This window comes from Erpetoichthys calabaricus, chromosome 9 (genome assembly GCF_900747795.2).
Source record: "Erpetoichthys calabaricus chromosome 9, fErpCal1.3, whole genome shotgun sequence".
In the NCBI taxonomy this organism is placed as follows: Eukaryota; Metazoa; Chordata; class Cladistia; order Polypteriformes; family Polypteridae; genus Erpetoichthys; species Erpetoichthys calabaricus.
Window position 1 is genome coordinate 191,647,981 of NC_041402.2, and position 14,083 is coordinate 191,662,063.

The window sequence follows — 14,083 nt, forward strand, 5'->3', positions numbered from 1 at the left end:
CTCAGAGGAGCCGGACACACACACACACACACACACACACACACACATATCACTGGCATTTTATTGTATAGATAGATAGATAGATAGATACTTTATTAATCCCAATGGGAAATTCACATTCTTCAGCAGCAGCATACTGATACAATAAATAATATTAAATTAAAGAATGATAATAATACAGGTGAAAAAAACAGACAATAACTATGTATAATGTTAAATATTAACGTTTACCCCCCCTGGTGGAATTAAAGAGTCGCATAGTTTGGGGGAGGAACGATCTCCTCAATCTGTCTGTGGAGCAGGACAGTGACAGCAGTCTGTATACTGAGGTCTGTCTTTAAGATAGTCCACGATCCATGCCACTATATAGTATATATATATATATATATATATATATATATATATATATATATATATATATATATATATATATAGTATAGTACAGTACATAGATTTTACTTAGTCCGAATATGAAGCACGCCATAAATATGCATGTGATTTGTAAGCCCCGGCTTTTGTGACCCTAACCCTCAACTATATATTCTTTAGTAACCCTCAAGGTTTGAACACAATGACAAAATTTTTTTGAAACAATCAAGCAGTATTATTTAACGATGTACATACAAATTACGTCAAATGACGCGGTGCACCAAAGGTGCTAAAAGAGAAATACGCCTTCATCACACCGTTCACGATTCTGACACGGAGTTCGCCTGCAAAAAATCCCTGCCGCCTGGGCATGGAAAGCGAACTGAATGTGAAAGTTCCTCCGCCACCCTCATCAATGCCTACGCTGGGCACTACAGCCCGACTGCGCACGCGCGCCCTGCCGCGCACGCGTTTGTTTACAAGCGCGACCCACGCGGCGGCGTCATGACGTCACGGTTTCCGGGTGAAGTCTAGCGGCGGCAGGGAAGAGCTGGCAAGTGGGCAGCTGGGTCCTTCGTCTTGCGCTCTGGCTGTCGCCCGAAGAATTGAGCCGTCGGCGAGTTGGGGGAGAACTGTCCTTCGGCATAGCGCAGGTGAGAAGGAAGATCGGCTCGTATCCGACTGTACTTTCCTGTGCCCTGCATTAGAGTGCCGTCCGCTCCGGGCCTCCCACACCAGGGAATGTGCTACGCGTGGGGGGGAGGGAGCGCAACCCGCAAGGCGAAGGAGGCTGACTGCTCGGGGGACGTTTGGGGGGGACGGCGAGATTCATCATCTCCGCTCCGATTTTGTTTTAGGGTAGCTGATCTAAAATATCGCTGACCTGAAAATGAATCCTCTCAAGTCACTAGCCCAGCGCTTGAAAGGACCACAGCTGTCATGGCAAGAGAACGAGAGAGCCCGTGTCACTCGAAGGAGGCAAAGTGTAACGGTAACTGCCGTAATGGAGTGACGGGAGACTCTGGAGCGCTTTATTCAGCAGGGCTTGATTGTCATTAGGCAACTGTGGTGAGGTGAAATATGATCTGACAGATTAATGTGGCACATCAAAAGATGACAGTGACCTCCTCTGATGGACTAAAGACAAGCAGTAACTGGTCCTCTTGTAGCGGCGATGGATACTGCACTAGTCTGGCAGGTCAGAGTGTAGGGCACTGATTGTATTAATGAAGACATTACATAGTATTAATAATGTGATGCTTTTAAGAAATAAGGGGTGGTCACTAGAATGCCATGAGGGGCACACCAAATGTGAAGGTGTACATCTCTGATGGAGATAATGTAGTTACTAAATATTATTAATATGGCAATAACAGATATGGGTCTATTCAAATGGTTCAGTAGGGCAAAGTGTGACACGAAATGGCATTGTGGCATAATAGAGAGTTCAGCAGTTTTCAGTGGGGTGAGGGTCTGCACAATGCACTGTGCATAGTGGTAGCACTGCCATCTCTCAATAAGGAGATCTCCGCTCACATCCCGGGTCTTTCCCTCATGGAATTTGGATGTTCTCCCCATGTCTGTGGATGCGCCAGTTTCCTCCCACAGTCCAAAGACATACATGTTAACTGGACTGGCGATTCTAAATCAGCCCTGATGTTTGTGTGGACTGCGGTGGGCTGGCACCCTGCCCAGGGTTTGTTTCCTGCCTTGCGCCCTGTGTTGGCTGGGATTGGCTCCAGCAGACCCCCATGACCCTGTAGTTAGGATATAGCGGGTTGGATAATGGATGGATGTTTGTGTGGATATGTTTGTCCTGTGATGGACTAGTGTGCCCAGTCCAGGGATTTGTTTCCTACCTTACACCCGAAACTTGCTGGCATAGGCGCCCCAAGATATGGCAAGTTTAGAAAATGGATGGATGATTGAATTGAATGAGACATTAAACCATCCCGATGAGTCCAAGTGGGATACTGGACAGCTTAGTGCAGAGAAAGACAGAAACTGCACTCATCTTCCTCATTATTGGGTTTAATGTCCATTTTCAGATCTAACACAGTTAGACACAAATCCTTTTCCTTCAACTCTGGGCGATCGTGGGTATCCTTTTGGTGGGGGGGAATTTATCTTTTCATATTATGTAACACCACCTCCAGCCATGTCTTCTTTGACCACATTCCATCCACCCCTTTAGTTTTGCATCTCATCACTTGGCCGTTCTGCACCATAGTCTGTTTCTCCTCATCACAACACCAATCACCTCCACACCAAGTCAGATAGGAATTGCAGTGACAGAGAAAAAAAAAGCACAGGTCAGGTCAGGTGACAGTGGGGGGCACGCACTGGTACAGTTCGTTGGCACACTCGCCACAAGACAGAACGGCTTGGGATTACACTTTGCAACCTCCAGGAAGACACGCGCTTCAGGCCCACTCCCTGGAAATGACCATCTATCTGCTGCAGCCAGGGGTTACGTGGGGTCCCCTTGACCTGATCCAGCCGCACGGGTCCTCAACAATGAGGGTCCTGCGAGCCGGATCACCCTCAGGTAATCGTGCCACATGGCCGTAGTGCCGTAACTGATTTTCCATCACAATGCAGGTCATGTGCCTCATTCGGGACTCTGTGAGCAACACAAAGTCACACCAACGGTACCCAAGGATTCTCTGTAGAGATCCACATGAAGGAGTCCAGTCTTCATCTCAGGTCACTGGATGGTGTCCATGTCTCACAAACAGGAAGCACCAGGACTCTAAAGATTTGGACCTTCGTCCTTTTACAGAGATATCAGGAGCGCCACACACCAATATCCTTCAATAAGGACGCGCATTCGCCGCGCTTAATTGAGGTCGCCCTTTTGAAGCTCGCCTTTTTGTGTGCGCCCTTATTGAATAGAGCCCCACACACCCCTTTCCAGCGACCTCCTGACCCCCCCATGCTCTCCTAATCCGTCCACTGACTTCATAGAAAGAGTCACCAGAGATATGAATGCCACTGCCAAGGTAAGTAAACCTCTTGATAAGGTCGACACTCTCTCCGCAGACACTGCTGATGGCCTGCCTAAGAGGTCATTAAAGGTCTGGTTCTTGGTTTTTATCAGGACCCTCGCAAGCCCAGACACTCAGACCCCTCACTCAGTCTCTCTCGAGAGCCCCCATCAGAGCCTCCATTGAAGACCACAGCGTTGACAGCAAAGTCAAGATCGGTAAATCTCTCTTCGCCAACAGATGCCCCCCAGCCGCTGGACCCCATGACCCTGTCCAACACTCTCTCAGTCCATTGAACAGAGTAGGAGAAGAACAGACCCCTGAGTAACCCCAGAAAACACAGAGGTCCTACTTCCACTCCGCACAGTACTCACAGCACCAGTGTGCAGGCCCGCCATGACATCCCACAACCTTTATTTCACTAGTGAGGAGGTCCCTGCCCCGCTGCGTGTCTCTCGAATTCGTGCAAATAATCGGTACTGCAAGCGAACTCTGATACTTAGCGTGATGAGAGAAGTCGCAAAATCAACCGGAATGTTCAAGCAAATTCTAGAAATAAACCCGATCTAAATCCGTTAAGTAGTTCTTTATTGAAAAGCAGACAGATGTTGGATTTTATATATATATATATATATATATATATATATATACAGTGGGTACGGAAAGTATTCAGACCCCCTTCAATTTTTCACTCTTTGTTATATTGCAGCCATTTGCTAAAATCATTTAAATTAATTTTTTTCCTCATTAATGTACACACAGCACCCCATATTGACAGACAAAAAAAAGAATTTCTGAAATTGTTGCAGATTTATTAAAAAAGAAAAACTGAAATATCACATGGTCCTAAGTATTCAGACCCTTTGCTGTGACACTCATATATTTAACTCCGGTGCTTTCCATTTCTTCTGATCATCCTTGAGATCACCTTCATTTGAGTCCAGCTGTGTTTGATGATACTGATTGGACTTGATTAGGAAAGCCACACACCTGTCTATATAAGACCTTACAGCTCACAATGCATGTCAGAGCAAATGAGAATCATGAGGTCAAAGGAACTACCTGAAGAGCTCAGAGATAGAATTGTGGCAAGGCACAGATCTGGCCAAGGTTACAGAAAAATTTTTGCTGCACTTAAGGTTCCCAAGAGCACAGTGGCCTCCATAATCCTTAAATGGAAGACGTTTGGGACGACCAGAACCCTTCCTAGAGCTGGCCGTCCGGCCAAGCTGAGCTACTGGGGGAGAAGAGCCTTGGTGAGAGAGGTAAAGAAGAACCCAAAGATCACTTTGGCTGAGCTCCAAAGATGCAGTCAGGAGATGGGAGAAAGTTGTAGAAAGTCAACCATCACTGCAGCCCTCCACCAGTCAGGGCTTTATGGCAGAGTGGCCTGTCGGAAGCCTCTCCTCAGTGCAAGACACATGACGGCCCGCATGGAGTTTGCTAAAAGACACCTGAAGGACTCTGAGATGGTGAGAAATAAGATTCTCTGGTCTGATGAGACCAAGATAGAACTTTTTGGCGTTAATTCTAAGCGGTATGTGTGGAGGCAACCAGGCACTGCTCATCACTTGTCCAATACAGTCCCCACAGTGAAGCATGGCGGTGGCAGCATCGTGCTGTGGGGGTGTTTTTCAGCTGCAGGGACAGGACGACTGGTTGCAATCGAGGGAAAGATAAATGCGGCCAAGTACAGGGATATCCTGGACAAAAACCTTCTCCAGAGTGCTAAGGACCTCAGACTGGGCCGAAGGTTTACCTTCCAACAAGACAATGACCCTAAGCACACAGCTAAAATAACGAAGGAGTGGCTTCACAACAACTCTGTGACTGTTCTTGAATGGCCCAGCCAGAGCCCTGACTTAAACCCAATTGAGCATCTCTGGAGAGACCTAAAAATGGCTGTCCACCAACGTTTACCATCCAACCTGACAGAACTAGAGAGGATCTGCAAGGAGGAATGGCAGAGGATCCCCAAATCCAGGTGTGAAAAACTTGTTGCATCTTTCCCAAGAAGACTCCTGGCTGTATTAGCTCAAAAGGGGGCTTCTACTAAATACTGAGCAAAGGGTCTGAATACTTAGGACCATGTGATATTTCAGTTTTTCTTTTTTAATAAATCTGCAACAATTTCAAAAATTCTTTTTTTTGTCTGTCAATATGGGGTGCTGTGTGTACATTAATGAGGAAAAAAATTAATTTAAATGATTTTAGCAAATGGCTGCAATATGACAAAGAGTGAAAACTTGAAGGGGGTCTGAATACTTTCCGTACCCACTGTATATACTGTATATATATATATATATATATATATATATATAAAGATTATTTTATTTCAGTTAGTCTTTCCAGCTACTTTAATAGTTTTGTTTAGTTTTAGTTTTTCATTTTGGTTTTGTTAATTATTTTATTTCAGTTTACGAAAATGTTTTTTTATTAATAGTTTCAGGTTTGATGTTAGTTTTCGTTGGGGTGGGTGGCTTTAATTACCTTCGAAATTCCATTTTGGTTTCCCGTTTAGGCACAGGGGGTATCAAACATGTCTCAATAGACGGAGGCCACGTCTCCTGTTTGCCCCCCACATTGCTGCCAGTGTTCAGTAATTTGATTCAATGGACGCGATTGGGTGGGTGAAAGCTGTTTGTTTTTTGACTCTCTTTCTTTTTCTTCTCCGCTTGTAGGTTTCCAACACAATGGAACCAGAGACAAACGCTTTCCATGTGGAATTCCCAAACTTCTCCGGAAGCATCTTGCAGAAACTGAACCAGCAACGACAGCAGGGCCAGCTGTGCGACATCACTGTGGTGGTTCAGGGCCACCGCTTCCGCGCTCACAAGGCGGTCTTGGCTGCCAGCTCTCCGTATTTCTGTGACCAGGTCCTTCTCAAGAACAGCATGCGGGTGATCCTGCCGGACGTCATGCACCCGCGGGTGTTTGAAAGCATCCTGCAGTCGTGTTATACGGGGAAACTGTTACTGCCTGCTGCCGAGATTGTGGGCTTCCTTACGGCGGCCAGCTTCCTTCAGATGTGGCACGTGGTGGACAAGTGCACTGAACTCCTCGAGGGGAACCCATCAGTGTTGTGTCAGAAGTCCAGCCGCAGTAGTGAGCACCAGTCTCCCAGCAGCAGTTGCTATAACCACGTGGGTGAAGGTGCCGAATCTAATGGGGGGCCACCAGACATGACCAAGGCTCAGGAAGCCACTGACCCGAGAGAGACCAGATTTCCTCTCCACACCAATAATCAGGGCCATCTGCACAACACATCCCCGGCAGATCAAGACCACTTTGGCTCAGAAATGACCAGCCAAGACGAGGAGGGGGGGACGAGTGACGGCGCCGATTATCCGTACTCAAGGCCGGTGTACATTCAGCCCAGCATCATGTATCACAAGAGATGGGTCCACGTCAAGAGAGAGAGGTATGAACAGGACGACTACGACGCCTTGACGGTGACCCCGGTGACCGAGGACCCCCAGATCTCTGACTCGGAGCAGACCATCAAGGGCGAGGTGGAGAGCATGTCCTCCAACATTGACAGCTGTAACGCTGACCCTGTTAAAGTGGGCGAAGAATTTGAGGAGAATCCAGTGGTCAACCACTCCTACGACGAGCAAGTGGACTTCTATGGGGCGTCGATGGAAGAGTTTGCCGGTGAACGAACCCAGGAACCCCTCGGCAGTCACACGGAGGACTTGGTCGCCCAGAGTAGCGGCGACAGCACGGAAATCCTGGGTGACCTGCAAGAGGGGTCTCCGCACTCTGGCTTCTCGGCGGGGGTTTATGAACTGTACCCCTGTCAGTGCGGCAAGAGCTTCACGCATAAGAGCCAGCGGGACCGGCACATGAGCATGCACTTGGGACTGCGGCCGTACGGCTGCGGCGTGTGCGGTAAGAAGTTTAAAATGAAGCACCACCTCGTCGGCCACATGAAGATCCACACCGGCATTAAGCCGTACGAGTGCAACATCTGCAGCAAGAGGTTCATGTGGAGGGACAGCTTCCACCGCCACGTGTCCTCCTGCACCAAGGCCCACCAAGCCAAGAATGCCGAGCTTGTGGAGGACGTCTCCTGAAAATTGAACTCTTTGGGGGGGGGGCCCCCTCTCTATGTGTGCGCAGATGAAACTTTTTTGTCATTTGTCATTTGTCTGAAACGTGGAATTATCTGTGGGTCATTCGGGACCCACTAAGCTTTGGGGGAAACTGGACATCCCCAGCGGTGACCGAAATACTCCCACATTTGTGACCGCCCAGTGTTTCAGTGTGAAATCGGTAAGGAGGATCGGCCGTTCGTCTGCCAGGACGCCCCCCCGTGAATGAGCCACGGCGTGCAGGTGCTGTGGAACTTGAGGAACGGAGAGGGCCGGGAAAGCCCACCCACATTGGCGGGGAATGGGCATCCTCCACCCGCCCTGTCTCCGTTTTACATCCCCCATGTGCCAGTCACGTGCTCCGAAATGATTCTGTGGACGTCATTTCTGAAACGGGTAAGGACTTTTTGGCTCAGACGGCGTGGTGGAGGCGCGTGGCACAAAGGCCAGAAGTGGAGACCCTCACCACGGGACAAATACTTGAAGACTGGGGCTACTTGGTGCCAGCCTGTTGTTGTGCTGTTTCTCTTTTTTTTTTTTGTCTGGGTGTATTTAAATGTTATTATTATAAGAAAAATGGAATTAAGAAAAGTGGCAAAAGGAGTACGGCGCGGTGTGAAAATACTTGAAGTGATCCCGACCTTTGAGCTCTTCAAGTGCCACAGAGCATCCCAAAATGGGTGGCTTTCTGGAAGACATTTATTTAAGGAAACCACGATGAGATTATATAAATAGATAGATTTCTATATATATATATATATATATATATACAGTATATATTTTTATTGTGTGTTATCGCACACCTGGTACATTAACTCTCAATTGACTGCACTTCAGGATATCGTTAATTTATGTTGTTACGAGTTTAATAAAGAAAAACATTCATCCCAATGCGATGTTGATTCACGTTTCGGCTAAGGAGTCATTTGATGCGTCTGCAGTGGAGGAATTAATTATAATTCTTTTAATTTAATAATTCTTTTGCATTTATATAGCACTTTTCTCACTACTCAAAACGCTCAGCAATTGCAGGTTAAGGGCCCAACAGAGCAGAGTCCCTATTGGCATTTACAGGATTCGAACCGGCAACCTTCCGATTGCCAGTGCAGATCCCTAATTCTCAGAAAAAATCACTCCGGAGGAAACGTAAAGCAAACTCGTGATTAGCTGAGGAACAGGAGGAAGAGGGCAAGGGTGAGCCAAAGGAGATTTTATGTTCGCTTATTTAGTCACTTATTATTGGCTGACATCTTTATCCAGGGTGACTTCCAATATCTGACGTTCAATTGGTGACATTTCTTTGGTTATGCAGCTGCCACACAGGCAGGTGAGGTGACCTGCTCAGGGTCACACAGGTGCCAGCTGGAATAAGTGCTCCACAGTGCCCACTAGAGGACATTGTCAGGCCCTCAGGCCACCCTCATGAAGTCTGTTTCTGAATGTTTGAGATGTCAGAGACAGTCACACCAGTGGCCTGCCTGCCTGCCTGCTGGAGGTCATTTTGTAGGCTCTGCCAGTGCTCATCCTGTTCCTCGTTGTCCAAAGGAGCAGATACCGGTGGGTCCTGCTGATGGGTTAAGGACCTTCTACGAGGGGTCCTGTCCAGCTCTCCTAGAGGAACTGGTTGTCTCCTAGAATCTCCTCCATGCCCTTGAGACTGTACTGGGAGACACGGCAAACCTTCTGGCAATGACACATAGCTGGAGAAGTTGGACTACCTGTGCCACCAAACTCAGTAGGGTCAGGTATCGCCTCATGCTACCAGTAGTGACACGTAGCCAAATGCAAAATGAATGACAAAACAGATGAGGAGGGAAAAATGTCAGTGGCCTCCCGCCACCTGTTAAACCATTCATTCCTCTTTTGGGGGTCATCTCATTGTTGCCCCTCTAGTGCCCCAAAGCAAAAAAAAAACTGATGAACAAGCCCCTCTGCTACTTAACTGATCAGATCAATAGCCCAGAAGTCTCATTGACTTGATGCTCCACTCTCATTACAAAGTAGTCCTTTCATTTTTTTCGAGCCGTATATACAGGGTGGCCCATATTTATGTATCTGATTGAAAAGACATCATTGTCAGGAAACTACCGATGTTATTATTAAGTAACATAATGGAACATGAACATTAAGAACCTTGAATGTTTTTTCATCCCCTGTTCTCCATGGCGTGGTCCACCAATGCGCCATCCAGATCGATACACGCCTGAAGACGAAAAGCGACATTCTCACAGGCGGCTTGGGCACATCTCTACTGGTATCCTCTAAAATTCTTCTGTGTTAGCAGCACATAGCTCAGCCACATTGTGGATGTGATGTTGGTACACCTTATCTTTTAGGTAACCCCACAGGTTACCTAAAGTCTGGTGGGGTTAAATTGGGAGACCGAGCCGGCTGATCCAGCGTTGATGGAATGTTTCGTTCAACCACTGTCGCACTGGTACGGCGGAGTGTGGCGGTGATGCCATTTTTCAATTTCGTGCAGCTGTTAAAATGTTACAGCCTGTGAATCTACCGATGTTATTATCAAGTAACATATTGGAACTTGAACATTAAGAACCTTAAATGTTTTTCTTAAAAATATTAATTTCTTGATGAGGGCTTTTGGGGCGGCACGGTGGCGCAGTGGGTAGCGCTGCTGCCTCGCAGTTGGGAGATCTGGGGACCTGGGTTCGCTTCCCGTGTCCAACCTGCGTTGAGTTTGCATGTTCTCCCCGTGTCTGTGTGGGTTTCCTCCGGGCGCTCCGGTTTCCTGCCACAGTCCAAAGACATGCAGGTTAGGTGGATTGGCGATTCTAAACTGGCCCGAGTGTGTGCTTGGTGTGTGGGTGTGTTTGTGTGTGTGTGTCCTGTGGTGGGTTGGCACCCTGCCCGGGATTGGTTCCTGTGTTGGCTGGGATTGGCTCCAGCAGACCCCCGTGACCCTGTGTTCGGATTCAGCGGGTTGGAAAATGGATGGATAGATGATGAGGGCTTTGTTTTTCTTTGGATGAACTTGTTTCAATTAAAAATCAGATGTTTCTCGTTTTTTGAGTGCAAGATGATGCGTCTTCTGCAAACAGGGAGGTTTTATCTAACTCTTCTTACAAATCAAGATTATTATAGTTTTGCCTTGTTATATTTGTTTTTATTTCTATATTTTCTCTGATCTTACTTGGAAATTCAGTTTAGTTTTAGTTTTCTTCATCATGTATTTTTAGTTTAGTTTTTATTTTACAAAGACATTTCTGTTTTATTTATATATATATATATATATATATATATATAATCTTATACAGTGCATCTGGAAAGTATTCCCAGCGCTTCATCACTGTTTCCAAATTTTGTTATGTTACATCCTTATTCCAAAATGGATTCAATTAATTTTTTTCCTCAGAATTCTACACACAACACCCCATAATGACAACATGAAAAAAGTTTACTTGAGGTTTTTGCAAATTTATTAAAAATCAAAAAACTGAGAAATCCCATGTCCATAAGTATTCACAGCCTTTGCTCAATACTTTGTCGATGCCCCTTTGGCAGCAATTCCAGCCTCAAGTCTTGTTGAATATGATGCCACAAGCTTGGCACACCTATCCTTGGCCAGTTTCGCCAATTCCTCTTTGCAGCACCTCTCAAGCTCCATCAGGTTGGATGTGAAGCGTCGGTGCACAGCCATTTTAAGATCTCTCCAGAGATGTTCAATCAGATTCAAGTCTGGGCTCTGGCTGGGCCACTCAAGGACATTCACAGAGTTGTCCTGAAGCCACTCCTTTGATATCTTGGCTGTGTGCTTAGGGTCGTTGTCCTGCTGAAAGATGAACCATCGCCCCAGTCTGAGGTTAAGAGCGCTCTGGAGCAGGTTTTCATCCAGGATGTCTCTGTACATTGCTGCAGTCATCTTTCCCTTTATCCTGACTAGTCTCCCAGTCCCCACAGCATGATGCTGCCACCACCATGCTTCACTGTAGGGATGGTATTGGCCTGGTGATGAGCGGTGCCTGGTTTTCTCCAAACATGACGCCTGGCATTCACACCAGAGAGTTCAATCTTTGTCTCACCAGACCAGAGAATTTTCTTTCTCATGGTCTGAGAGTCCTTCAGGTGCCTTTTGGCAAACTCCAGGTGGGCTGCCATGTGCCTTTTACTAAGGAGTGGCTTCCGTCTGGCCACTCTACCATACAGGCCTGATTGGTGGATTGCTGCAGAGATGGTTGTCCTTCTGGAAGGTTCTCCTCTCTCCACAGAGGACCTCTGGAGATCTGACAAATTGACCATCGGGTTCTTGGTCACTTCCCAGACTATGGCCCTTCTCCCCCTGATCGCTCAGTTTAGACGGCTGGCCAGATCTAGAAAGAGTTCTGGTGGTTTCGAACTTCTTCCACTTACGGATGATGGAGGCCACTGTGCTCATTGAGACCTTCAAAGCAGCAGAAATTTTTCTGTAACCTTCCCCAGATTTGTGCCTGGAGACAATCCTGTCTCGGAGGTCTACAGACAATTCCTTTGACTTCATGCTTGGTTTGTGCTCTGACATGAACTATCAACTGTGGGACCTTCTATAGACAGGTGTGTGCCTTTCCAAATCATGTCCAGTCAACTGAATTTACCACAGGTGGACTCCAATGAAGCTGCAGAAACATCTCAAGGATGATCAGGAGAAACAGGATGGACCTGAGCTCAATTTGGAGCTTCATGGCAAAGGCAGTGAATACTTATGTACATGGGATTTCTCAGTTTTTTGATTTTTAATAAATTTGCAAAAACCTCAAGTAAACTTTTTTCACGTTGTCATTATGGGGTGTTGTGTGTAGAATTCTGAGAAAAAAATGAATTGAATCTATTTTGGAATAAGGCTGTAACATAACAAAATGTGGAGAAAGTGATGTGCTGTGAATACTTTCTGGATGCACTGTATATTTGTACTCTCTATATATAAAATCCTAAGCCCAAAAGTGCAACGATTTTATGTCACGCTTTAAATCAGGTTTATTTTAAAACCTACATATATATGTTTGGTATTCTTTTCAGAATTTATCGAACTTTAATGTGATGTTATTAGATTTCTAGATTCTTATTCTGTTTTTAAATTATAAACTAAAAAATATCAAGAACTTGCGTCCCGCGAGATGAGACTTTGTGCCAAGAGATTTAACCACACCCGGTGCCGGAAATAAAAGACAGAGTAGATGACAAAGTAGAATGTCATAAAGAAATCAAAAATGTTGGTGTGATACACATGCAGGACAGGTTAGAGATAATAGAAGTAGGAAAATTCAAAAGTCTCAAGAAAATGATAGTAAAGATTGCATTTGCGCAAACAAACAGAAATTATTACTCAGTGAAATAAAGGAACAGCGGAAAGATCAAATATATTATTTGGATTTAAACTTTAATTCTGAGACTTGTAGATCCTCTAATTCATGTTGCCATCAAGAAATGTAGTGTTTCTTCACAATGAAGAGGCATATCCGTGAGAATTAAAAGTTTTGTTGTTTGGTGAACGTGAAATCCCGCGAGACAAGATTTTATACAAAGAGATTTGAAAAAAGTCCCTCCCACATCTAAAACATTTACAACCACGCACACAGATCAATCATTTCTCATTTGTGTGAATGCTATTGTCAGGTACAGATCGTGTAGAGAGAAAGAAACGATATTCACTCACGGGCAGTTATACAGTGCATCCGTAAAGTATTCACAGTGCGTCACTTTGTCCACATTTTCTTATGTTACAGCCTTATTCCAAAATGGATTCAATTTATTTTTTTCCTCAGAATTCTACACACAACACCCCATAATGACAACATGAGAAAAGTTTACTTGAAATTTTTGCAAATTTATTAAAGATAAAAACAACTGAGAAATCCCATGTCCATAAGTATTCACAGCCTTTGCTCAATACTTTGTCGATGCCCCTTTGGCACCAATTCCAGCCTCAAGTCTTTTTGAATATGATGCCACAAGCTTGGCACACCTATCCTTGGCCAGTTTGGCCCATTCCTCTTTGCAGCACCTCTCAAGCTCCATCAGGTTGGATGGGAAGCGTCGGTGCACAGCCATTTTAAGATCTCTCCAGAGATGTTCAATGGGATTCAAGTCTGGGCTCTGGCTGGGCCACTCAAGGACATTCACAGAGTTGTCCTGAAGCCACTCCTTTGATATCTTGGCTGTGTGCTTAGGGTCGTTGTCCTGCTGAAAGATGAACCGTCGCCCCAGTCTGAGGTCAAGAGCACTCTGGAGCAGGTTTTCATCCAGGATGTCTCTGTACATTGCTGCAGTCATCTTTCCCTTTATCCTGACTAGTCTCCCAGTCCCACAGCATGATGCTGCCACCACCATGCTTCACTGTAGGGATGGTATTGGCCTGTTGATGAGCGGTGCCTGGTTTCCTCCAAACGTGACGCCTGGCATTCACACCAGAGAGTTCATCAGATCAGAGAATTTTCTTTCTCATGGTCTGAGAGTCCTTCAGGTGCCTTTTGGCAAACTCCAGGCGAGCTGCCATGTGCCTTTTACTAAGGAGTGGCTTCCGTCTGGCCACTCTACCATACAGGCCTGATTGGTGGATTGCTGCAGAGACGGTTGTCCTTCTGGAAGGTCCTCCTCTCTCCACAGAGGACCTCTGGAGCTCTGAAAGAGTGACCATCGGGT

General features: G+C 46.0%; 1 protein-coding gene across 1 annotated transcript; it reads left to right on the forward strand.

Annotated features, from left to right (window-relative positions):
* The first annotated feature begins 870 nt into the window (after positions 1-870).
* zbtb43 (zinc finger and BTB domain containing 43) lies at positions 871-8,204 on the forward strand. Its single transcript, XM_028808684.2, has 2 exons — positions 871-1,022; positions 6,038-8,204. Exon 2 carries the CDS (start codon positions 6,050-6,052, stop codon positions 7,430-7,432), a length of 1,383 nt encoding a protein of 460 aa, XP_028664517.1. The 5' UTR covers positions 871-1,022; positions 6,038-6,049; the 3' UTR covers positions 7,433-8,204.
* The last annotated feature ends 5,879 nt before the right edge of the window (positions 8,205-14,083 follow it).